This window comes from Pituophis catenifer, unplaced genomic scaffold (assembly GCF_029215685.1).
Source record: "Pituophis catenifer annectens isolate HBS135680 unplaced genomic scaffold, rPitCat1.0.hap2 SCAF_1, whole genome shotgun sequence".
In the NCBI taxonomy this organism is placed as follows: domain Eukaryota; kingdom Metazoa; phylum Chordata; class Lepidosauria; order Squamata; family Colubridae; genus Pituophis; species Pituophis catenifer.
In genome coordinates this window covers 55220718-55241525 of record NW_027256881.1, presented here as the reverse complement: position 1 = coordinate 55241525, position 20808 = coordinate 55220718, and the positions used below count along the sequence as shown (strand labels likewise).

The 20808-nt window shown below is 38.0% G+C and overlaps 1 protein-coding gene across 1 annotated transcript in view; it reads left to right on the top strand.

Annotated features, from left to right (window-relative positions):
* The window catches only part of PLB1 (phospholipase B1), a 120580-nt gene that overhangs the window by 29426 nt on the left and 70346 nt on the right, over nucleotides 1-20808 (top strand). Inside the window, exons 17-24 of the mRNA XM_070949718.1 lie at nucleotides 1227-1285; nucleotides 2992-3065; nucleotides 4922-4965; nucleotides 6994-7102; nucleotides 14045-14096; nucleotides 15373-15453; nucleotides 18277-18342; nucleotides 20293-20393. Coding sequence (XP_070805819.1) covers nucleotides 1227-1285; nucleotides 2992-3065; nucleotides 4922-4965; nucleotides 6994-7102; nucleotides 14045-14096; nucleotides 15373-15453; nucleotides 18277-18342; nucleotides 20293-20393 — 586 coding nt within the window. The remainder of the gene's footprint in view (nucleotides 1-1226; nucleotides 1286-2991; nucleotides 3066-4921; nucleotides 4966-6993; nucleotides 7103-14044; nucleotides 14097-15372; nucleotides 15454-18276; nucleotides 18343-20292; nucleotides 20394-20808) is intronic.

Below are 20808 nucleotides of genomic sequence, written 5' to 3'. Positions count from 1 at the left end.
ACATGTCCAGGCATGGGAGAGTGCAAGCCATTTATTTTCTTTCTTTCTTTCTTTCTTTCTTTCTTTCTTTCTTTCTTTCTTTCTTTCTTTCTTTCTTTCTTTCTTTCTTTCTTTCTTTTTTTGCATGGAACGAGGGTGAGGTTGCCAAGGATGGAGATTGATCCAAGGTCAAATAGATGTTCAGCTCAAGATTCCCCCCCCCCATATCATACATTTATCATGTTGCATAGGAAGATTTCTGTGTTCTGATTTTGGAAAGAGTTAACCAGGGATCACTGCAAAGAGATGAGCAGCTTCAAAATTAGGTGACCCCTTGCAACTATTGGGGGTAGGGAATCTGACTCATTGTGGGAATCCTGTACTGCAAAGTATTAAAATAGAATAACAGAGTTGGAAAGGACCTTGGAGGTCTTCTAGTCCAACCCCCTGTTTAGGCAGGAAATCTATACCATTTCAGACAAATGGTTATCCAATCTCTTCTTAAAAACTTCCAGTGTTGGAGCATTTACAACTTCTGGAGGCAAGTTGTTCCACTGATTAATTGTTCTAACTGTCAGGAAATTTCTCCTTAGTTCTAGGTTGTTTCTCTCCTTGATTACTTTCCACCCATTGCTTCTTGTCCTATCCTCAGATGCTTTGGAGAATAGCTTGACTCCCTCTTCCTTGTGGCAGCCCCTGAGATATTGGAACACTGCTATCATGTCTCCCCTGGTCCTTCTTTTCATTAAACTAGACATACCCAGTTCCTGCAACCATTCCTCATGTTTTAGCCTCCAGTCCCCTAATCATCTAAGGCATATAAGATGGCTTCCTTTGATATATTTTAGGAATCTAAGCATTTATAGAAATTTTCCCTTCCAGTTCACTCATTCTTTACTTGTTGAATTGCTAATTATTCAAACGTGTTCCTTGCTTTATGTTATATATTGGTTTTCCAATTATTTTTATATAGAAAAAGAGAACTGCTAGAAACTAAAACCATTTAATTTACTTGTTTTGGAAAACAACAACAACATGCAAATTGTTTCTTGAGAAATAACTAGGAAATAATGTTGCATTAATTTCTTTGGAAGAAGAATTGGGGAGAATATGGTGTTCTGATTAGAGGGCTGAATTTCAAAGTTTAGTTGAACATGACTTTTAAGTTCTTACAAATTCTCCAAATAAGTATATTCCAAATCCTAAAGATTTTCTAAAACTTATACCATTCTCTTTCTTTTTTATAGTTCATAATTTGAGGCCAGGAGACATAAAAGTTATAGGTGCTCTTGGGGACTCATTAACAGTAAGTGTGGATCAACAAATGTCTATCAGACTGAGCAATATAAAAAGCATTTTTGAATTCTAATTTGAAAAAGGAAGAACAAATTATCTTCAAGGCCAATTGAATTTTCGATGTTTCCTTCTGCTGTAATCCCAATGATACTGGGTTATTAATTACTTTCAAACTAGAAATGCCATCTCTCTTGGCATTGTTTCCTATTTCCATGTGGTAGCTAATATAGCATAATGGACACGGCAAACATTTTTCTAGCAATGAAAAATAAGCATACTGACTGTGTAGTAAATAACCTGTCTAGTATAATTTTATCCTCAGTAAGTGGCAACTCTGCAAGCAATAAACAGACACATGCAGGTAGTCCTCAATTTACAACCACAATTGAACCCAAATTTTATGTTGTTAAGTGAGAAATTTGTTAAGCAAGTTTGGCCCCATTTTACGACTTTCCTTGACACATTTGTTAAGCGAATCACTGCAATTTTTAAATTAGTTACACCATTGTTAAGTGAATCTGGTTTCCCCATTGACTTTGCTTGTCAGGTTGCAAAAGGCGATCACATGATCCCAGGACACTGCAACCGTCATAAATGTGAGTCAATTGTCAAGCATCTGAATGTATGTCATGTGACCATGGGGGTGTTACAATGGTGCTGTTTTTCAGTGCCGTTGTAACTTTGAACAGTCACTAAACAAACTGTTGTACATCAAGGACTACCTGTATTTTGCTGAAAAGCCCTGTGAAGGTCAGTTTAGATGTGCTGCTACATTTGTATGCAGTACAGATCTTACCTGTGAAAGCTCTGTGTGTATGTCATAACATTAAAAAAGTCTGACATGAGCCAGCCCAGATACTTATTACACTTATTGTGTAATTCAGACAGTAGCAATGCCAGTGTATGGGTGTTGAATATAACCCTTATTATTTCTTCTATTTCACCATCTCTCTAGGCAGTGGTGGGATTCAAATAATTTAACAATCGGTTCTCTGCCCTAATGATTTCTTCCAACTGCTCAGAAAGTTAACAACCAGTTCTCCCGAAGTGTTGCAAACTGGCTGAATCCCACCACTGCCTCTAGGGAGCTTAGAGTAGTCTATAGGATTACTCCCAATCTAATGCCAGAGATTACACTTAAAGAGATGGTAAATCAACAGTAAGTTATTTAGCTTTATCATTGATGGGACTATGAACCTGGACATTATGTCAATTTTGGACTGAGTTTGGATCTTGCTTAACGCATTGTAAGCCGCCCTGAGTCTCCGGAGAAGGGCGGCATATAAATCAAATTTAAAAAAAAAATCTTTGTAGTATTAGTACAATACTTAAAACCACATTATGGGTTTTTTTCTTTAAATTCACTAATTTCACCTTGCATCCATTAATTTTATGCTAGTGGAAGCATTTATTAGTTGGATCAAAATAGGTTACAATTTTGCATTTCTGTGCAATCAGTATTCTTGAGAGTGGAGTACTATTGTATTTCTTGAAGGATTTATTTCTGATTTGTCTGATTCATAACCATCTCTTCACTTATTTTATTTTAACTAAGGATTCTTATATTGAGCCAATTTGTTTGTCATTCTGCTTCATCCTATTATGAAGAAGCAAAATACTTTCGGATTTCTGAAAAGCAAACATTGGGAACGCGTTCTTGGGATCATACTAGGTCACTCTCAAATCATTAATTCTATTTTTTCTCTTGGTTATCAGTCAGCAAATGGGGCTGGATCTTCACTAAATAGTATTATTGATGTGCTGATACAATATCGAGGTCTTTCATGGAGGTGAGTGCTCTAACCTAAATACCTTTGATTATCCAAAATCTGCCATCTGTTTTGTTTCCATGGGTGTTAAAAATCAGTTTGCCACCTGTTCATATAAACTATCAGAAGTACGTTACTAATCTGTTTTGGAGTAATCCTCAAATTGTTATGCTTACAATTTGGGTTAATCTCTTCAGTAATAATTTAGTAGTGTTCATAATAATAGGTCAGCATAGGTCTACTGGCAATATCAGTAGCAACTGTTCAGAAAAGTTGCTATGGGTTATAGATTGAAATTGTAAAATAAGTACTAGTTTTTAACGTACAACTTCGCAGAGCTGTCCCTTGGATCCCCCCAGCTGCTATTTCTATTCCTCTGCATATGGGAGCCTTATGATTAAGCTTCATATGAGATGATTTGGGTGATTTGCTATAATCTATATACTAATAAAACTCCTGTATCTGTAACCTTTGACTGAACAGATCATTGCATCATAAGATTATAAATTTAAAAATAAATAAATAAAATAAATAAGATAAAATGTTTTCAACCAAGGTACCTCAAATAGGCTAACTTATAGAACGCTGGAACCCATTATTTCCAAGGAAATGAAATTTGAAATTTGTGGGTGCTTCAACACTGCCACACTGCTGCAGTCACATGATCCTCATTTTCAAGAATTCCAGACAGTTTCTGGTCATTTGTGTAATCCCTCCCTCCCTCCCACCAGCAGCAGTCACGTATCTACCTGGGGAGAAGAGGGGAGGGGAGGGAAAGGGTAGGGAAGTTTTCTGTGCTCTTTGCCCGCTTTCCACAAGGAAATTCAACAGGGAAGCCAACAAGAAGTTGGAAGTCACTCCTGTTCCTACTGCTTTTTTCCCTGCCTGTGATCATTCAGTTCCCTGTTTAGGTTAGGAAATATCTCTGAAACAATGACCCAATTGGTCATGGCTTATCAAGTTTGCCTTTGAAAACAAAAATGGTTAGCACATTTTATATCAGAGGAAATGTAATTTTAGATTGAATCAATATTTAGGGGACAAGTGAAAAGGAGGAGGAAAGTGGAAGAACTGTTTTCCCCTCTGCTTTCCTCTCCCACCCGCTTTCTCATGAGTACCAAAGTCTTAAGGCTGATATCCAAGATGGGAGTCAAAAGTGGCAAGCTACTGGGATGAAATAAAAGAAATATGGATATATAAGCTAGCAAAAGGCAGAATTCTTCAAAGAGGGATGTATAATATACTCAAAAAATCAAAAGTAATTGATGGAAAACAATCCTGCTCAACTCCCCATTCTTCTGTAGAACACTTCAAGCTTCTGATTTGGATGATCTTCAAAGGTGGTACCCTTCTTCATCTTGGCATAGTAGATACACAGATAAATGAAGCAATTACATAGTGTTTTTAAGGGAAAACAGTCAGATATTACTTACCGTAAAGATGCCAGATTTTTCATCATGTCCTATATTGCAGATTGATATAGTTTATGAGTTCCAAACCCCCAGCAGTCTTTTACTGAAGCCTGACAGTCACTTTCCATTTTATTTGGATGGGGATTCTAAATAAGGCAGCAACATAAAACTGAAAATTGAACAGCCTTGGGTCTTCAGATTCTGGGAAAGTGCTGGCTGAAAGCATCTGATGCTGTAGCTGTGCTGAAACTGAATCAGTCAAGAATTCTTGGTTTTAGTCTGGAGCCAAGAACCAAGAAATGCCTTAGATAGATTGGTGGTGGGGAGTTGAGTCTCAGGTCCAATTCCACAGTTCAAATAAAAAGAGATTGTTAAATGTTTGAAATATCACGAGACTGAATGCAAATAAATCCTTCTTGTTTGCTTTCTTTTTCTTGTTTTTCTTACCCCATCCCAACTCTGCAGCATTGGTGGAGATGAAAACCTAACAACAGTCACAACGTTAGCAAGTAAGTATCTCTTTCTTAGAGGTTGGTCTATTTGCAAAACTCTTTCATAATTTAGGGAGCAGACTTGAGAAAATGTTTAGCAGGTTGTCAGATGAAACCACTTTGCATTCCAGGATCCAGGACCAGTAGGAATATAGGAAGCAGAATGTTGCTGAATCTAATGCTCTAATTTGCTGTCGTGTTTGCATTTATCATTTCATAGGTTCTTAGTAGGTTCTATATGATTATTCCAGAGAAACCTGCAAAGAAGGTACCCCTAATGACCAATGCCACTTAGGCCTCCAGGAATATGTTAGACTAGGAGCAGTCTTTTTAAAGGGATTGCAACCTGTCACCATAACACACTGTAACTGTGTCAGAGTTTCTGAACAGGAAATGTGTTTCTTTGCAAAGGTGGCAACAGACACAGAAGCACAGCAGGTATATTTTACTATATAAGGTGATTTACAACAGGTATTTATAACAGGGCTAAACAATGCAGTCCTGGTGTCAAGGTTTCCTTCCACATCTCCCTCCAAGGCTCTCTCTCTCTATCCCTCCTGCTTCCTTCCCTTTCTCTTTTTCTTCCTCCCCATTTCTGGCCTTGACAAGAGAGAAAGTGAAAAGTAAGGAAAGGACTGGGAATTATTGTAGTGTGCTCAGTGTGGCTTCATTTTCTCCATCTCAGCCAAAATACCTAATGCTTCTCTGTTGAAGGAAGAACGTCTCAGGTTCTTTGGTCCAGTTTCTTTCCCCAAAACCAGGGCCTCTTTGCCAGCAACCATCTTTTTCCATCCCACCCCACCTCATCTTTGGAGAAGTTGCCATCTGCAGCCAGATGGGACGCTTCTTCCCATTCTTGGACTTTGCATGGAGTTCTTGGCCCTCTGGGTCTTCATTTCCTTTCTTCCAGGAAACATTCCCCCCCCCGAACCTTCCCGTCCCCAAAAAGAACTGATAACTGATCTGCATGCTTATCTTTTCTCTTCAACTTCCTCCAGCTCTTCCATTCACTTACAGTCTTTTACTACACTATACTTTTTTCTTCTTCTCTCCACTCCTCCCTCCCCCCTCCCATTTTTGGTTAGATCAGCAGTATGCCCCACAGCAATTGAGGAAGTGGGTATTCCCCTAGGGCTCTAGTCCCCACTTACATATTTATTTGCACCAATGGGCTCCTAATCTCCCCATGCCAGCCCTGGCTGCCAGCCCAGGTCAGCCCATTAGGCCTGTTAGAGCAACTGCCCTTCAAGACCAGAAATGAATTGCTCTCTTCTCTTTTTCTTCCCTCCAATAGCAGAACAGCAGACATGAGAGAACACTAAAACCCATAGGCCACTCATCCCTATCTAAAATAAATTGCATGCCCAATTTCCAGTGATGAGAGCCATCTAGCTCCCATCTTTATTTGTTCATCTAATTCAGGGCTGTCAACTCCCAGCCCATGGGCCGGATGTGTCACGCACTGGCCATGCCCACGCCCGGCTTAGCGAAGGGGAAAAAAGTTCTGATACGTCACGTGATGCCACCGTGATGACGTGAGTTTGACACCCCTGATCTAATCCATTACTGAATCCAGACACTAATGCAGCACCTGCATGGCTATGTAACCAGATAATGAGCAGATATGGATTTGAATATTAACAGCTTTTTAATAGATCCTCTTATCATTCCTTGATAGCCTTTACCACCAGTTTCATAAAAATACCCAAAAGCATGATGGATAAGACAAAGACTTTTAGGAGCCTACAAATGACAGAGTCAAGCAGAAAATTCCCAGTGCTATTTTCAGCAAATGTCTGATCACAATAATTATATAATGATGTACAGTAGTTGAAATCTTCAGAATTGATACTGCAAGACATCATGAAAATTGAGATATATTCCTCTATGTCCATAAACTTTTTTGCACCCAAACCAGGCTAAACCCAAACTGACATGCATCCAGCTAGAGTGTATCACCAGACTAGTTTTGGGGGTGTTTGTTGTTGCTGTTGTTGCATCCAAGTGAAAAAGTAACATATACATTTGCCTTTCATTCTTTCCTAGACATTATTCGTGAGTTCAATCCTTCTCTAGTGGGCTTTTCCATTGGCAAAGGAAATGAGGACAAACCCAACTCTTACTTGAACCAGGCTGTGGCAGGAGCACGCTCTGAGTAAGGGACCAGAAAGGTGTTGGGGGGATCAGTTTATCTGTGTGTCTTGTGAGAGTAATTTATTATTTTAAAACCAAAAATACTATTTTAAAAACAACTGAATAAGCAGAGATAGAACTTTGTTTTTACTAAAACTTTGTTTTTATTACTTTATTATTTTATTAAATAATTGTCCATTTTTGAAGAGTTGGGGCAGATTAGTGAGTGTCAGGTTTACAACCCAGGAAAGGGTAGTTTAGCTACTTTTAATGTTACAGTTAGCTCTAAATTATCACTGTAATTTTTCTGCCAGGGCAGCGGTGAAATCCAGCTGGATATATCCGGCTCACGCAAACTGGTAGGGCCGGTAGCGAGAGGCTCCGCCCACCTGGCGGGACATCATTATGTTCCATTTTTGACCCTCTGCGCATGCACAGAAGAGGCACGTGCTCACATTTCCAAACCGGTAGAGAAGATAAATGCATAAGGGATGCCTTACGCACAGTCACTCATGCTCTCGTCACATCCCGCCTGGACTACTGTAATGCTCTCTACATGGGGCTCCCCTTGAAGAGCACCCGGAAGCTCCAACTGGTCCAGAATGCGGCCGTGCGGCTGGTTATGGAAGTGATGTGGCACTCCCATGTGACCCCCCTCCTGCGCGAGCTGCATTGGCTCCTGGTGGTCTTCCGGGTGCGCTTCAAAGTATTGGTTACCACCCTTAGAGCGCTCCATGGCTTAGGACCCGGGTATTTATGAGACCGCCTTCTGCCACCGATAGCCTCCCACCGACCAGTACGCTCCCACAGAGAGGGGGTCCTCAGGGTGCCATCGGTCAAACAAAGCTGACTGGCGGCCACCAGGGGGAGAGCCTTCTCTGTGGGGGCACCTACCCTCTGGAATGAGCTGCCCCCAGAGATACGGCGGATCCCAGATCTACGCACCTTTCGCCGTGCCCTAAAGACTTTTTTATTCCAACAAGCCGGGCTGACCTAAACTCTTTTAAATTGTTTTAATTTTTAAACTGTTTAATTATGGGTTTTAATACAGGGGTGCTTTTAATTGTGGGCCAAATTAATTTAATCGGATTTTAATACTGTTTTTAAATTTTGTATTTCTTGTGTTTTATCTGTTGGCTGTTCACTGCCCCGAGTCCTTCAGGAGAAAGGCGGTATATAAATATAAACAATAAATAAATAAATAAATAAATAAATAAATAAATAAATAAATAAATAAATAAATAAATAAATAAATAAATAAATAAATGCATTTCACGGCTGTGCCAGGGCAAATCATTTCTTTTGAAGAACTTTTTCATCAACCTACCATTCTTTCCTAGGACTTGTGTTGCAAAGATATATATTTCCAGCACAGTTATTGTTCTGGGCCAATTTCTTCTTACCCTGCATTTTGATTTCGGACTCTTGACCTGTCATCAGAACAGTTATATTAGCTAAAGCGACCTGTGCCCCTCTCAGTGGCATCTGCATATCCATGAGATCGCATGGACTGAACAACAACAATTGAGCCCTTCCCAAGACTTGTTTAGTTTCAAAACTTAATCAATTTAGTCTCTCCAGTACTCATTAAACATTCCTGGTATACTATCTACAGTGCACCTTCTTCACTATCCTTCAGTTATTCTTCTAATGCCCTTATTTCTTCTTCAACCCTCTACTGCACTTGCAAAATTCCACACAGACCTATTTTCCTTGATAAGTAGAGTCTTTTACCATTGCTGTGTGGATGAAGAGTATGATTCATTATCATTATTTTCCTCATCTTCCTATCCAGGACTTTTAGTTCTGCTTGAGTTCAGTCCACTATTCTAGCTGTATATATAATGACTGGAATTGTCCAGGTGTTAATTGCCTTGATGGTATTTCCTTCACTGAGTTTGGATTTTAAGATCTTTACTCTCATGATATATTAATTTCTAAACTTCTTGACTTCTGGCTGCTTGATGTTTTCAGCCTGAAGGAGGTCCAGGTATTTGCAGTGATCTTCTTCATCTAGACTCTTGATGTCATTTCCATAGGGCACCACGATTCTTTCAGTTTTCACTATTTTACTCCTGTTGATGGTGAAAGTGGAACATTTGTTCAGTCCAACTCCATTGCAATATCTTGCCTATATATGTGAGCAGTGTTAAGCAGCTATTCTATTTCAGGGGGGTGTTTTTCCATACAGCTTTAGACTGTCCATGTAAAAGAGGCAGGGTAGCTTGGTATATGATTTTGATGTATGACAGCCATGGGCTGACTTGTTCAGTATTGTTGACAGAGGAATCAGTGCAATGACAAACAGTAATGGTGATAGTCAGTCTCCTTGAAAGATTTATCTTTTGATATTAATCTGTCATAGTCCATCACCATTGACTAGCAACTATACCTTCCATTGTGCCATTGATCTTTGCAGAAAACTTCTGATGTTTCTACTGTTATTTCTAGGCACTTGATTAGCCAGTCCAGAGGTGGGTTTCAGTAGGTTCTGACCAGTTCTGGAGAACTGGTAGTGGAAATTTTGAGTAGTTCGGAGAACCGGTAAATACCACCTCTGACTGGCCCCGCCCCCATCTATTCTCTGCCTCCCGAGTCCCAGCTGATTGGGAGGAAATGTGGATTTTGCAGTAACTTTCCCCTAGAGTGGGGTGGTGTTCTGTCCCCCTTCCCCACACAGGCAAACACACAACCAGGCATGCCTGCCAAGATTTTTATTAAACAATCAGACTAGAAACTCTTGCAGATAAGAGTTTTGGCAGTAAACTGTGAAATGCCTGCCAAGTCAGTTTCCACTCACAGTTCGCAAGAGAGAGTTTATCCTCAGTCTGGTTCAGTAGCAAAAAGTAATCCACGAAGCAAGAATTAGCCAAGGTCCAGCCCAAATAGGCACAAGCCAGATTTCAGGTAACGCGATGTGACTCTCAGGTTTTTAACTTTGACCATCACAAAGCCTGAAGAGCAATCGCACCCACTTTTATTCCTTGTGGGGTATGGCTCAGTGACTCAGCTCAATCTCTGGCCCTCCCACGCCTCTTTTGTTGTTGCACACGCTTCTCCCTCTGACGCTGCTTGGGATCAAGCCAGGATTCATCATCCTGGCTCCCTATCTGCTGTTGTTCCGATATGCTTTCCTCCTGGCATATCCCAGGCTGTTCCTCTTGGCCTTCGGATGGAACCTGAGGCATTGCCAGAGAGGAGGGTCCTGGAGAGGGAGGCCTTATCAGTTCCTCCCCATCACCTTCTGAGTTCTCTTCCTCTGTTAGGACAGGCTCAGGAGTCGGGGTCACAACAGGTGGGAATGGAGATTTTATAGTATCCTTCCCCTGCCACACCCACCAAGCCGCACCCTCAGAACCGGTAGTAAAAAATTTTAAAACCCACCACTGAGCCAGTCATGTGGCAGGGAATCACTTGTTTAGTGACACGAAACCATTGCAGGGAGGCTACTAAATGTGTAGAACTGCTCTATGAAACCTATTTGCTTAGCACCAGGATATTTCAATGAAGAGCTTTACATTTCTACCTTTTAAATTTGCTTTACTATTTCTGCAGATAAACATAACAAAGTTTCATTCCCAGTACCTTTACAACATGTAATTCTGTTTCTCCCATCTTCTTATTCCACCACACTAGAGACTCCCTGAGCTGTTTTAGCCAGATTGGAGATATGTGTGTGAAAAAAAAAAAAAAAAAGCCCCCAGCAAACTTTAAAACCCTAGGCTTAAGGAGCAATGGGACCAGTGCTGCCATACCACTTGATCAAAAGGTTTTTAGATGATTAGATGAATCAGTTCTCAAGTTGCTCCTAATTAATGTAACAATAAATTTCAAACCCAAGTGTTATTAGCTATTTTAATACTTATATTTCAACTTCCAGTTGTCTAGTGCCATTTAGAAGATCAAGCAGAAGTTGTATTATGGTGTCTGTGGATTCAGTTCTGAGAGGGAACATAGATTTCCTACTTTAGGAACTGAGCCATAGTGAGACATGGAGATTGTCATTTCTTTTTACCTTACTTTATCTCCAGAAAGGGTGATTAGAAACAACCAGGATGTAGATCTATTGTGAATATGCCTTCCTTTATGCTATTTAAGCTGCTGTTGGAGATATCAAAGTGACCAATCCTTTAGAATAGCTCTAAACCAAGATCTGCTGGCTAAAAGCTAGTGGGAAGATCAGAATTCAATTCAGATTAAAATAAACATTAATTCCAAAACCATGGTTTGTTTAAAAGAGGTTTTTAATCTCTACTGAAGCAGAAATGAGGATGTCAGAGTAGAAGGGCATTGGAGCCTTTAGTCTATCATGGTTTATAACAAGACAAAAAAAACCCTCATAATTTCCTCTTACAACTGGATCACAACAACATGTAGTGAAAGGAAAGCATTAGCTTCCTTGTGGATACACCACACAATATTTAAACAGGGCATAAGAAGGAGGGGGGAAAGTTTAGAACACGTGCATCATTCAACTGAAAATTAATTCAAATTTAACTGGTTGCCAAAGTTTAAACAATTAATATTCTAAAATATATTTGGTCAGATAACAGTTCTATTTCAGATCTTCTTTGAGGAAAGCAAGGTCCCAGTAGTCTGTCCAAATTATAGCTCCTTTAGTTACATTCTGCCCTTGGGAGTAGTGCCACAATCAGTCCATAAGCATCTTGGAGTATATGGGATAATTAACATTTATCACAGAATTGTGTTGTGGAATACCAGTTCTATGCCTGATAAGTACAGGAGGCAATATGTAAAGAGAACTTCTTCAAAAGTGATTGTTGGATCTGTCCTATAGGAGGAGATATCAATACTGAGATGATTATAAAACTTTTAAAAATGCATAATTCCATGGATACATTTCTTACTGGTTTAAAGCATGCTTTTGCCTTATGTAGTTAAGCTTTACAGTTTTTGTATAAAGGCACTTTGTTTCCTATTCATTCTTTAAAAGACTGAGTGGTCACTTCCCTATCCTAGAATATCCTGATATGCCTACTAATTTAATTCCCTGGTTTCTTGTATGCGACCTGTCCAGTTACAGTTAATGAAGAAGGGTCTTTATGTCTCCCTACAACTATTAAGAATACATCATCTTAAACCAGCTGTGTCCAATTTTGGAATAACATATAATATTGGCATTACCAGTGCTTTTTAGCTGAATTTTATGTGACATTTTGCACAGGTAAATATGAGAAACCCAATTTATATGATTGTCATATAGTTTGTGGAAAATTTGGTCTCAAATAAACGTAACTGTTTTAGCCAGTGGCAAAATATAACAAATATTGTACTAAAGCAGATTTTCTTACAGTTTGTAATAGTATTACTTACTTATTGACTGACCTGTTCATTCATTCATATCCTGTCCTTCCCATAGAGAACTAAGACAGCATATAAGTATTCATCCTCCAGCAATTTACCATCGCAACAACTTTTGATCAGAATGGGAGATATAGAATATGAACCAAAACTAGGTATTAGTAAGTAGTAAGTAGTAAGTAAGTAGTAAAAATCCAGGTGGCTACTAGATGGTAGCAATAAGAATTTTCTTTACCTCTTTGCTGCCATCTAGTGGAATGCTAGATTTTTGAAGCTCATATCTGGTAGGTAATCCTAATGACTAAAACCACCAATGAGATTTGAAGCAAAGTGGGGATATGAATCATATCTCCCCAATCATACATTATATTCTAATTTAGGAATGGGAAACATGTGGCCTTCCAGATGCTAACAAACTCAGGGCCTTCTCTTTGAAGCTCAGCCAGAAAATGTATCTCTAACAGTTAAACACTATGCATACAGACTGTATGCTTCTAACTGGTTACTAGAAGGAATTAGCACAGTGCTGATCAGATCCAAAGTTTATACAAAAGACACATGTATAGAATAGAGTACAAGCTGATTTTAATTATTTGCAGCATTATCTACATGTGAAGTTCTGCATTTTTTTAAAAAAAGTAAAGTGCTGGTATTTCTAACAGAATGTATTTGAAGGGTAGATGGGGGGAGATAGGTGAAGACATAAGTATATAATAGATGTGATAGTAATAAGAAGAAGTAGCTACAATATTGGAGAGAAACTGTCAAGAGATATGTGAACCATGGATATGAGCAAGTCAGTTTTTATGACTGTCTTAAGCAGTATTCAATCATATATTTTTTTCATTTGTGCATCATGTTAATGCGAGAAAATTTATATTTTGAATGCTCTAGTGATACTATCACTCTACAATCACTGTTTCTGCATATAATAATGGGCAGCTTCTGGTGTGCATTATTAAATATCGGCTATCATAGCAAGGATTAACTGTTTTTGAAAACAAAATAAATACCCCCTTTTTAAAAAAGTTCCATGAACATGTTTTAGCCAGTATGTACAGTATCCTTGACAAAGAATCATGTCTGAAACACATCACATTTTGAACCATAACATATTTACTCTGGCATTTGGATTCTTTTTCCTTTCTCTTTTTTCTTTTGTGTATAGCACTACAAGCAAAACACAGGATACAATAAATCTACTTTATTTGGCAGAGACATTTTACAGAATCCTGTTGCAATCTCTCATATAGTAACAAAGAGCAGACTCATTGCTCTTTATTCTGTATGTAGAAACACATAAGGGCTATACACCAGACTAATTCTCTGTACTCTGAGAGATCCAATCTGTAGGTGCTTTGCATGCAAGGTGTCAGTTACCATGTTGCTCAATCAAAAATCTGGCTACATAAATTTATGCTGAATGAAGTAACCTTTTATGGGTCATTTGTATGGGTCTCCTTGCCATTATTCATTCTTGTCCATACATTCCAAATTGCTTCATTGTTTGTTTGCAAAATTCATCTGTGAAATAGGCTCTATGTCACTTGAATTATTATTTCTGCTTTGTGTTTTCAGAATGATAGTCTGAACTGCTGTGTTGCTCCTAATATTTGTTTGCCTTCTTTATTTTCTTTTTTAGTGATATCACACAACAGATCAGAAGGCTTATAAATTTGATGAAGAAAGATTCTGTGAGTTTCTGCTGATATGAACATCTTTTTCAACAAGCAATTGTGACTTTTTACTATTGACAAACAGGGAAGATGAGGTTCTGTCCTTTTGTATCTAATTATTGGTTGCTATTTTTAATTGTTTTACTGAGAAAAGAAATATATTTGATCCTGTTTAACAATTTAAGGTCTTATTGGTAGCAACATCTTACCAACTTTGACTGATCTCAAAAAGCTAATAAAAGTTGGACTTGAATGGCAGACTGTAGGAGATCCTAAACTCATAAGAAAATTACAGAATAAAAAACCCTATTCTAAATAAAAACAATGGCAAAAACCTGCCATAAATTATGAGATGTGTCCATTAACTCATCAGGAGCAGAGTTTGGTTTGAAAGAACATTTATTTGAAATAGATTTAAATATGCTTCATGATCTTTTGGAATTCCCAATTAACCAGGCAACATATATTTTTGCAAAATTATGTAAGGTAGGAAAACTACAGGAGGTCACTAGATGCCATCTCACAAGAAGTACCCCACTTTTGCTCTTGTACAAAAGAAAGTGTTCCTTCTAACACATAGAAGCAAAGTATACTTTCCTTTTTATTGTAAATTTTCAAATTATCTATAATCTCTCTCTCTCTCATCTATCTATCTCTATATGATATTATCATATAGAGATAGATAAACAAAACTAATTTGTTAATATTTATTGAATTAGAGGTACTTGCTACTCCTTCTGGTTATCTGTCTTATAGTAGACTGCAGGAACCCTAATTAGATTTGAAAACATACATAAAGTCCCCGCTCCCCTTAGTAGTTTTGTCCCCTCTGACCATTGAACAGGCAATACTGAAAAGTGAGCCCTAGATTTTCATAGGCAAAAACTAACCTTTGATATTACAATGTTGGTGCAATACACTGATATACTAATTGCCATCAAATCAATTCAATGCACTTAAGTCTGGTGATGTAGAACCAATTTCATAAGGAAATAGCATCCTAATGAACCAGGCACTGTGGCAACATTCTTAGAGCAGCAGTGCTTCGTAGCAATTGGATTTCAAAGAGGCTTCTGTAAAAGAAATCTGTGATTTTTCATTTTACATAACTGATTTAGTATATTAAAACTACATTTAAGATTGCTGCCTTGGTTTCCTACCTACATGCTGGTCTAAAAAAAACAAACTGACTGTCCCCCTAATAATTATGTTATTAACTCTTTCTAAGATGTTAACTCAAGTATTTTTCTTTATTTTCTTTATGTCTATTCTCTTCCTTTTCCTCCTTATACAGAATATAAATTTCCAAGAAGATTGGAAGCTCATAACCCTTTTTATAGGAGGAAATGACCTTTGTGATAATTGTGATGATCCTGTAAGTTTCCATATATTTTACAGTTATTTCTAATATATTTTCTCATTTTCCCCTCCCCCATTTTTTTTTTAAAAATGTATGTGATCTAAATGCTTATCTCTAGATATGCAAGTAGGAATTTTCCAAGTGCTCAGTGATATATGTAAGAATATGATATGCATAGAATCTGTCCTTCACGTGGCTTCATTTAATATTAGAATTGTTCCATGTTATATCTGAATGCTGAATAACATTCACATTGACAATAGGAGATATTCATTCATTTCGCAGGAAGCTATTGCAAACATGGCAAAAAGAAATCAGAAAGATTCTGGTAGTATCTTTTCCAACTTTTATTAAATGGCATGAATTTTCATGAGCTACCATAGACCAGGGGTCTCCAACATTGGCAACTTTAAGCCTGGCGGACTTCAACTCCCAGAATTCCCCAGCCAGCTTCTGGGAGTTGAAGTCTGCCAGGCTTAAAGTTGCCAAGATTGGAGACCCCTGCCATAGACTAACTTGGCTTGATTCCCACAAGATCACGAATAGGCAAACTCTCTGTCCTAATAAGAAATTGAGGCTTAGACATTGCATTTCCACTCAAGAAGAATTACACTGGGATTGACTCAAAACCTGCTACTGACCCTTTCTTATATCCTTTGTAGCTAATTCAGTGAAAACACTACCTTCAATGGCAGCCATTGTCCCCTGGCACCATGGGCATTTTAGAGAGGGTGATAGTGAGTCATTGCTGGATCAGTATTTTAAACAAAAACAAGTATTATGTCTCCATGCAGGGCCTTGAGGTCATTCAACCTGAAGGTGTTTTTTATCTCTTGTAATTTCATATCTTTGAGAACTTCCACTGATTAGAATATCAGTGCTACTTCATTTTATAGATAATTTTCTGTTGATAAAGGCAGATGCCAACAGAGCTGATAATAAACAGGCAAGGTTTGTACTTTTCTTACTTAATGACAGTTTGGATCTCTAGAAAATCTGCCATTTGTGTAACTTAGATCAAAACACTGACATTATTTTCCCTTTTTTATAGTTAATCATGATAAGATGGTAGTAAAGTGCTTATTTATGAATGCCTCCAAGTGATAAACTTTCTTTCTTTTGGCTCTTATCAACATACTGAAAAATGTAATTAAATATGTATTTCTGGGTTGGGTTTTACAGGTCTACTTTTGTAATGGTTAGATAGCATTTAAATGTTACTTCTAATTATTATTTTTAATAATTTTTTTGGAGCTCCTACATGAAAGAGATTTTATGTTTATTTAGGCCTCCTGATTTCTCCAACCTTTCAGTCTCGCTTGGGTTAGAGGTTTAATTCTATTTTGGTCATGATCCATGGCATGTGCAAACTGCAGCAAGATTGGTGGTACAGTACATATTTATATGAAAGTTTTGCTCAGCTTCTAATTTTTGAGTATTTTTATGCATTCGTTTCAGGATAAGTGAATTAAATAAATAAGAATAAGTACTACACTTAATCGTAGCCAAAAGGCCAAGTAAAATGAAGTAAATAAAATAATCTTATTTTAATAACAACAACCCAATAATGATTATATTCTAAATATACATCATAAATACTATAGTAGATCATATTTTGATCTGGTATACTGGAAATTCAGCCCAAACTGTCCCATACCTAGTTTCCTTGAATAGTAAATTTTGAGTAGTTCTCATAAGTTCCATGTCATGCTTTGAAAATTGCACATCTGGTATAAATGACATGGAAAGGGGTCTGTTTTTGGAGCTGGCTGGTGTACCTTCTCTTCTCCTTTCAGGACTTGTAGCTAGCATTGGTTTTCCTTTTTGCTGAAATGGTGTCAAGAGTTAGTCAGGCATGAACAGTCAGGTGAAGGATGCAAAAGCCTTTTCAGTTCTTTCCCTCACAGTTTGATCTTTGTCCTCTTTGAGGGAGGTGGACAGAAGAGAGGCAGGTGATGCTGGGCAGGAAATAGCAAAGCAGATGTAGTGCAGTTGTTATATCTGGGCTTCAAAAATGTGGCTGACCGCTAGATGACAAAGAGATATGGACACTTCAGTTTTCTGCCATCTAATGGTCATCCATATTTTTATAATCCAGATATGGCAGCCATAGAATGGCTGAATGGAAGGACAAAGAAAATACAGAGAAGCCTAAGTGAGTGAGAGATGTGTGAGACTCACAGGTTAGCTTACAGCTGTACCAGTTTTTCTTTTCTCTCCCCTCTCTTTCTTTTCCATACTCACTGCTGTCAGCCTGAGACATTAAAAAAAAAGAACCATGGTGATGCCATGGACACTTTTCTAAAGTTTCTAGGCAGAAAAGCTCGTTGAACATAAGAAACAATCTGTGCAGGGATTCTCTATTTACAAAATAGAAATGTTTGACTTACTATTTAGAAAATTCTGTTTGTCTCCAGACCATATTGTTTTTCAGACCATTCTTTTCTGAGGGTGCAGTTTAATGGTTTCCTGAGGTAAACCCTCTGAAATGAAAGTGGTGTGAAGTGTTCCAGGGATGCTTCAGTTGTAAACAAGTTTCGTTTGGAATGTTATGTTCAAAACACTTTGAACTGCTCCCATTCTCTGCCATGGTTCATATTCAGATTGAAGCTCATTACTACTTTTGATCCAATTACTATGTTTGGGTGCTTCAAAACAACTGGATTATGTCAAAAATATCGTGGAAAGGCAGCCATTATGTCATTTGTGAAAGGTGCACATTAGTATAAATTGCAACTTTCAATTGCCAAATGTGCATAAATAATGACGTGATAAGAAAGAGCTACGAGCAGCTTATTTTGCACAAAATTCATCATTCGTTATCCTTTTCTTTCATAGATACATAATTCTCCGGAGTACTACATATGGAATATACAATCAGCTCTGGATATACTTCATAAAGAGGTATCCAAGGAGTCTCTGCTAAAAGGGGAAATGATTGGGTGAATTATTAGAATCAATAGTTTCTTTAAGGCGATGGTTTCCAGTTATGAATAGCAAGGGTTGCCTGCAAGAATACTTCAGGGGAATATTGTAACTGTATTGTAACTGCAAACATAATTAAAAAAAATAAAATAAAGGGGCCCAGATCTCATAAGGTCATCAAATATTGCAAAAAAAAAAAAAAAAAAAAAAAGTCCCCAAAGTATGGTGAAATTTTGGCATTCTTTATTTCCATAATTTTAAATATACTCAATTCATTTGCATTATTGACTCCTATTTTTGAAAGGCTTCTCAAAAGCTTTTGAGGACTGCCAACATTTTAAATGGCTTAAAGCTAATTAAAATAGAGAGCAGGTGAATGAGCACCTTTGGAGAGAGTATTTCACAGCAGATCTAAAAAGAGCAAAACTTAAATGGTGGAGATTTTCCAAAAGGAATGTATGTTTAAAATCTTGGTATTGTTATAAACCTGTGAGAGGGTAGGCAAGCCCTCAGATGCAGAGTTCCTGAGCCATGAGTCCTACAAATTAGACAGAGTACTTTGGATTTGATCTGAGTTTTCTGATTGTGATGTATAGTCTTCATTGCAGCCATGGGCTCTATCTATGGCTGTCACATACTTTTCAGTATGCCCTGCCTCTCAATCTTTAATTGCACTTATGGATAAGCATGATTCAGATCAGCACTCATGGGTATACATGATTGCCAACTGAAATCATTAATCTGGAGAACTTTCCTTAGACGTCTTAATAAAATCAGCCAGGGAGAGACAATTATATTTATAACTTGCTGTTTTCCAGGGGATCTTTTGCTTCAAATTTTGTCAGCTGAACTTTGTCCACTGAAAAAGAAAATACTGAGCCTCAATCTTCACTATTAAGATTAGGTTTAGAAGGGTTTTTTGCTTTCCAAGGATTGGACACACCATAGCATAGCAAATCAATACAGAATGCTTAAGGGCGGTATAGAAGACAACTTCCCCCAACAACAAGCTATTGCTCTGGGTAAACTTCGTCCTTCTTGGACTTGGACTTCCAAGTTGCTGTTGCTACGTAAATGTATCTTTAACACTCAGTCCTTTACACTCAGTCATGTTCAGTTCAGACAAATGCCCCAAATTCTATAAAATAAGAATAAGAATAATTTTATTTTTATACCACCCTTCTCCCGAAGGACTCAGGGTGGTGTACAGCCTATTAGTATATAATAGTATATAACTTTTGCCTTTTTCCAAAAGTTCTTCTGAAAGTTAGGATAAGTTACTGATAGTTAAAGATCAGGGGCTGTTTCAGTGTGGTTGCTCCCCTTCTAGTTGCTGCCAAACTCCTGGCAAAGGTCCAAGTGAGACTACCACGAGGATATACTATTCCCTGTAGCTTATGGTCCAGATAGTTGAATTAGAGTACCCTTGCCTGCTTGTAATAGCTGCCAATCTCCAGATATTGCCCAAGATCCAACCTAGAACTAAGAAGAAATTTTCTGACAATGAGAACAATAAATAATGGGATAGCTTAGCTCCACAAATCCTTTCATCACCATAAGTTTTTAAGAAGAGACTGGACAGCCATTTGTCCAGAACCTTATAGAATCTCCTGCTGTGGGCAGGGGCTTGGATTAGAAGACCTCCAAATCTCTATTCCAACACTTTGTCTTAGCATTTGCTTTTGTAAGCTAAGGGTCTGAGTGGAGAAAATTTCAGGGTGTGGCTCAGTTATCACAATCAGCTGCAAACACCAGTTTGGATGCTTGTAAGTAAAGTTGTGAGTTAATGAATGAATGGATGGGGGAAATGGGGATGAGAAGTGTTTCTGCCTGGTTATAGTTACTTTTCCCATAAGAACTGGCAATTTAGAAACCACCTGGCTTCTAAATTGCTACCACCTATTCTGTTTTACATGTACCTCTTTGCAGGTCCCTCATACATTTGTGAACCTGGTAACAATACTTGATGTGATACCTGTGAGGAAACTGTATCAGGAGAAGAGCATTGACTGCCCAAGATTGATTATGAGGTTTGAAATGAATTGATGTTGTGCTGGAACTGGGAAAAATCTCCAGTATCTGTGCTGATTGTGGCTCCTTATAAACTTAAGCAATTGCTTTTTACTAATTCTGATTGTTGCAATATGGAAATATAAACCAAGTACACACTATTTATCTAAATGTATAGAAATAGTCTTGGAAGGGTCATAGATTATGGGGTGGTTTGCCATCAAATCTGCTTCATAGAGCAGGGTTGTCAAACTCGTGGCCCATGGGCTGGATACCTCATGCGCTGGCCATGCCCACCCCAATTTTAGTGAAGGGGGAAAACATCATGATACGTCACATGATGACATGACACCACATGTTTGATACCCCTGCCATAGAAGATACAAAGGTTTGCAGTGGAAGAGAGAAAGATAAAAAATGCATTTCCCCATTCTT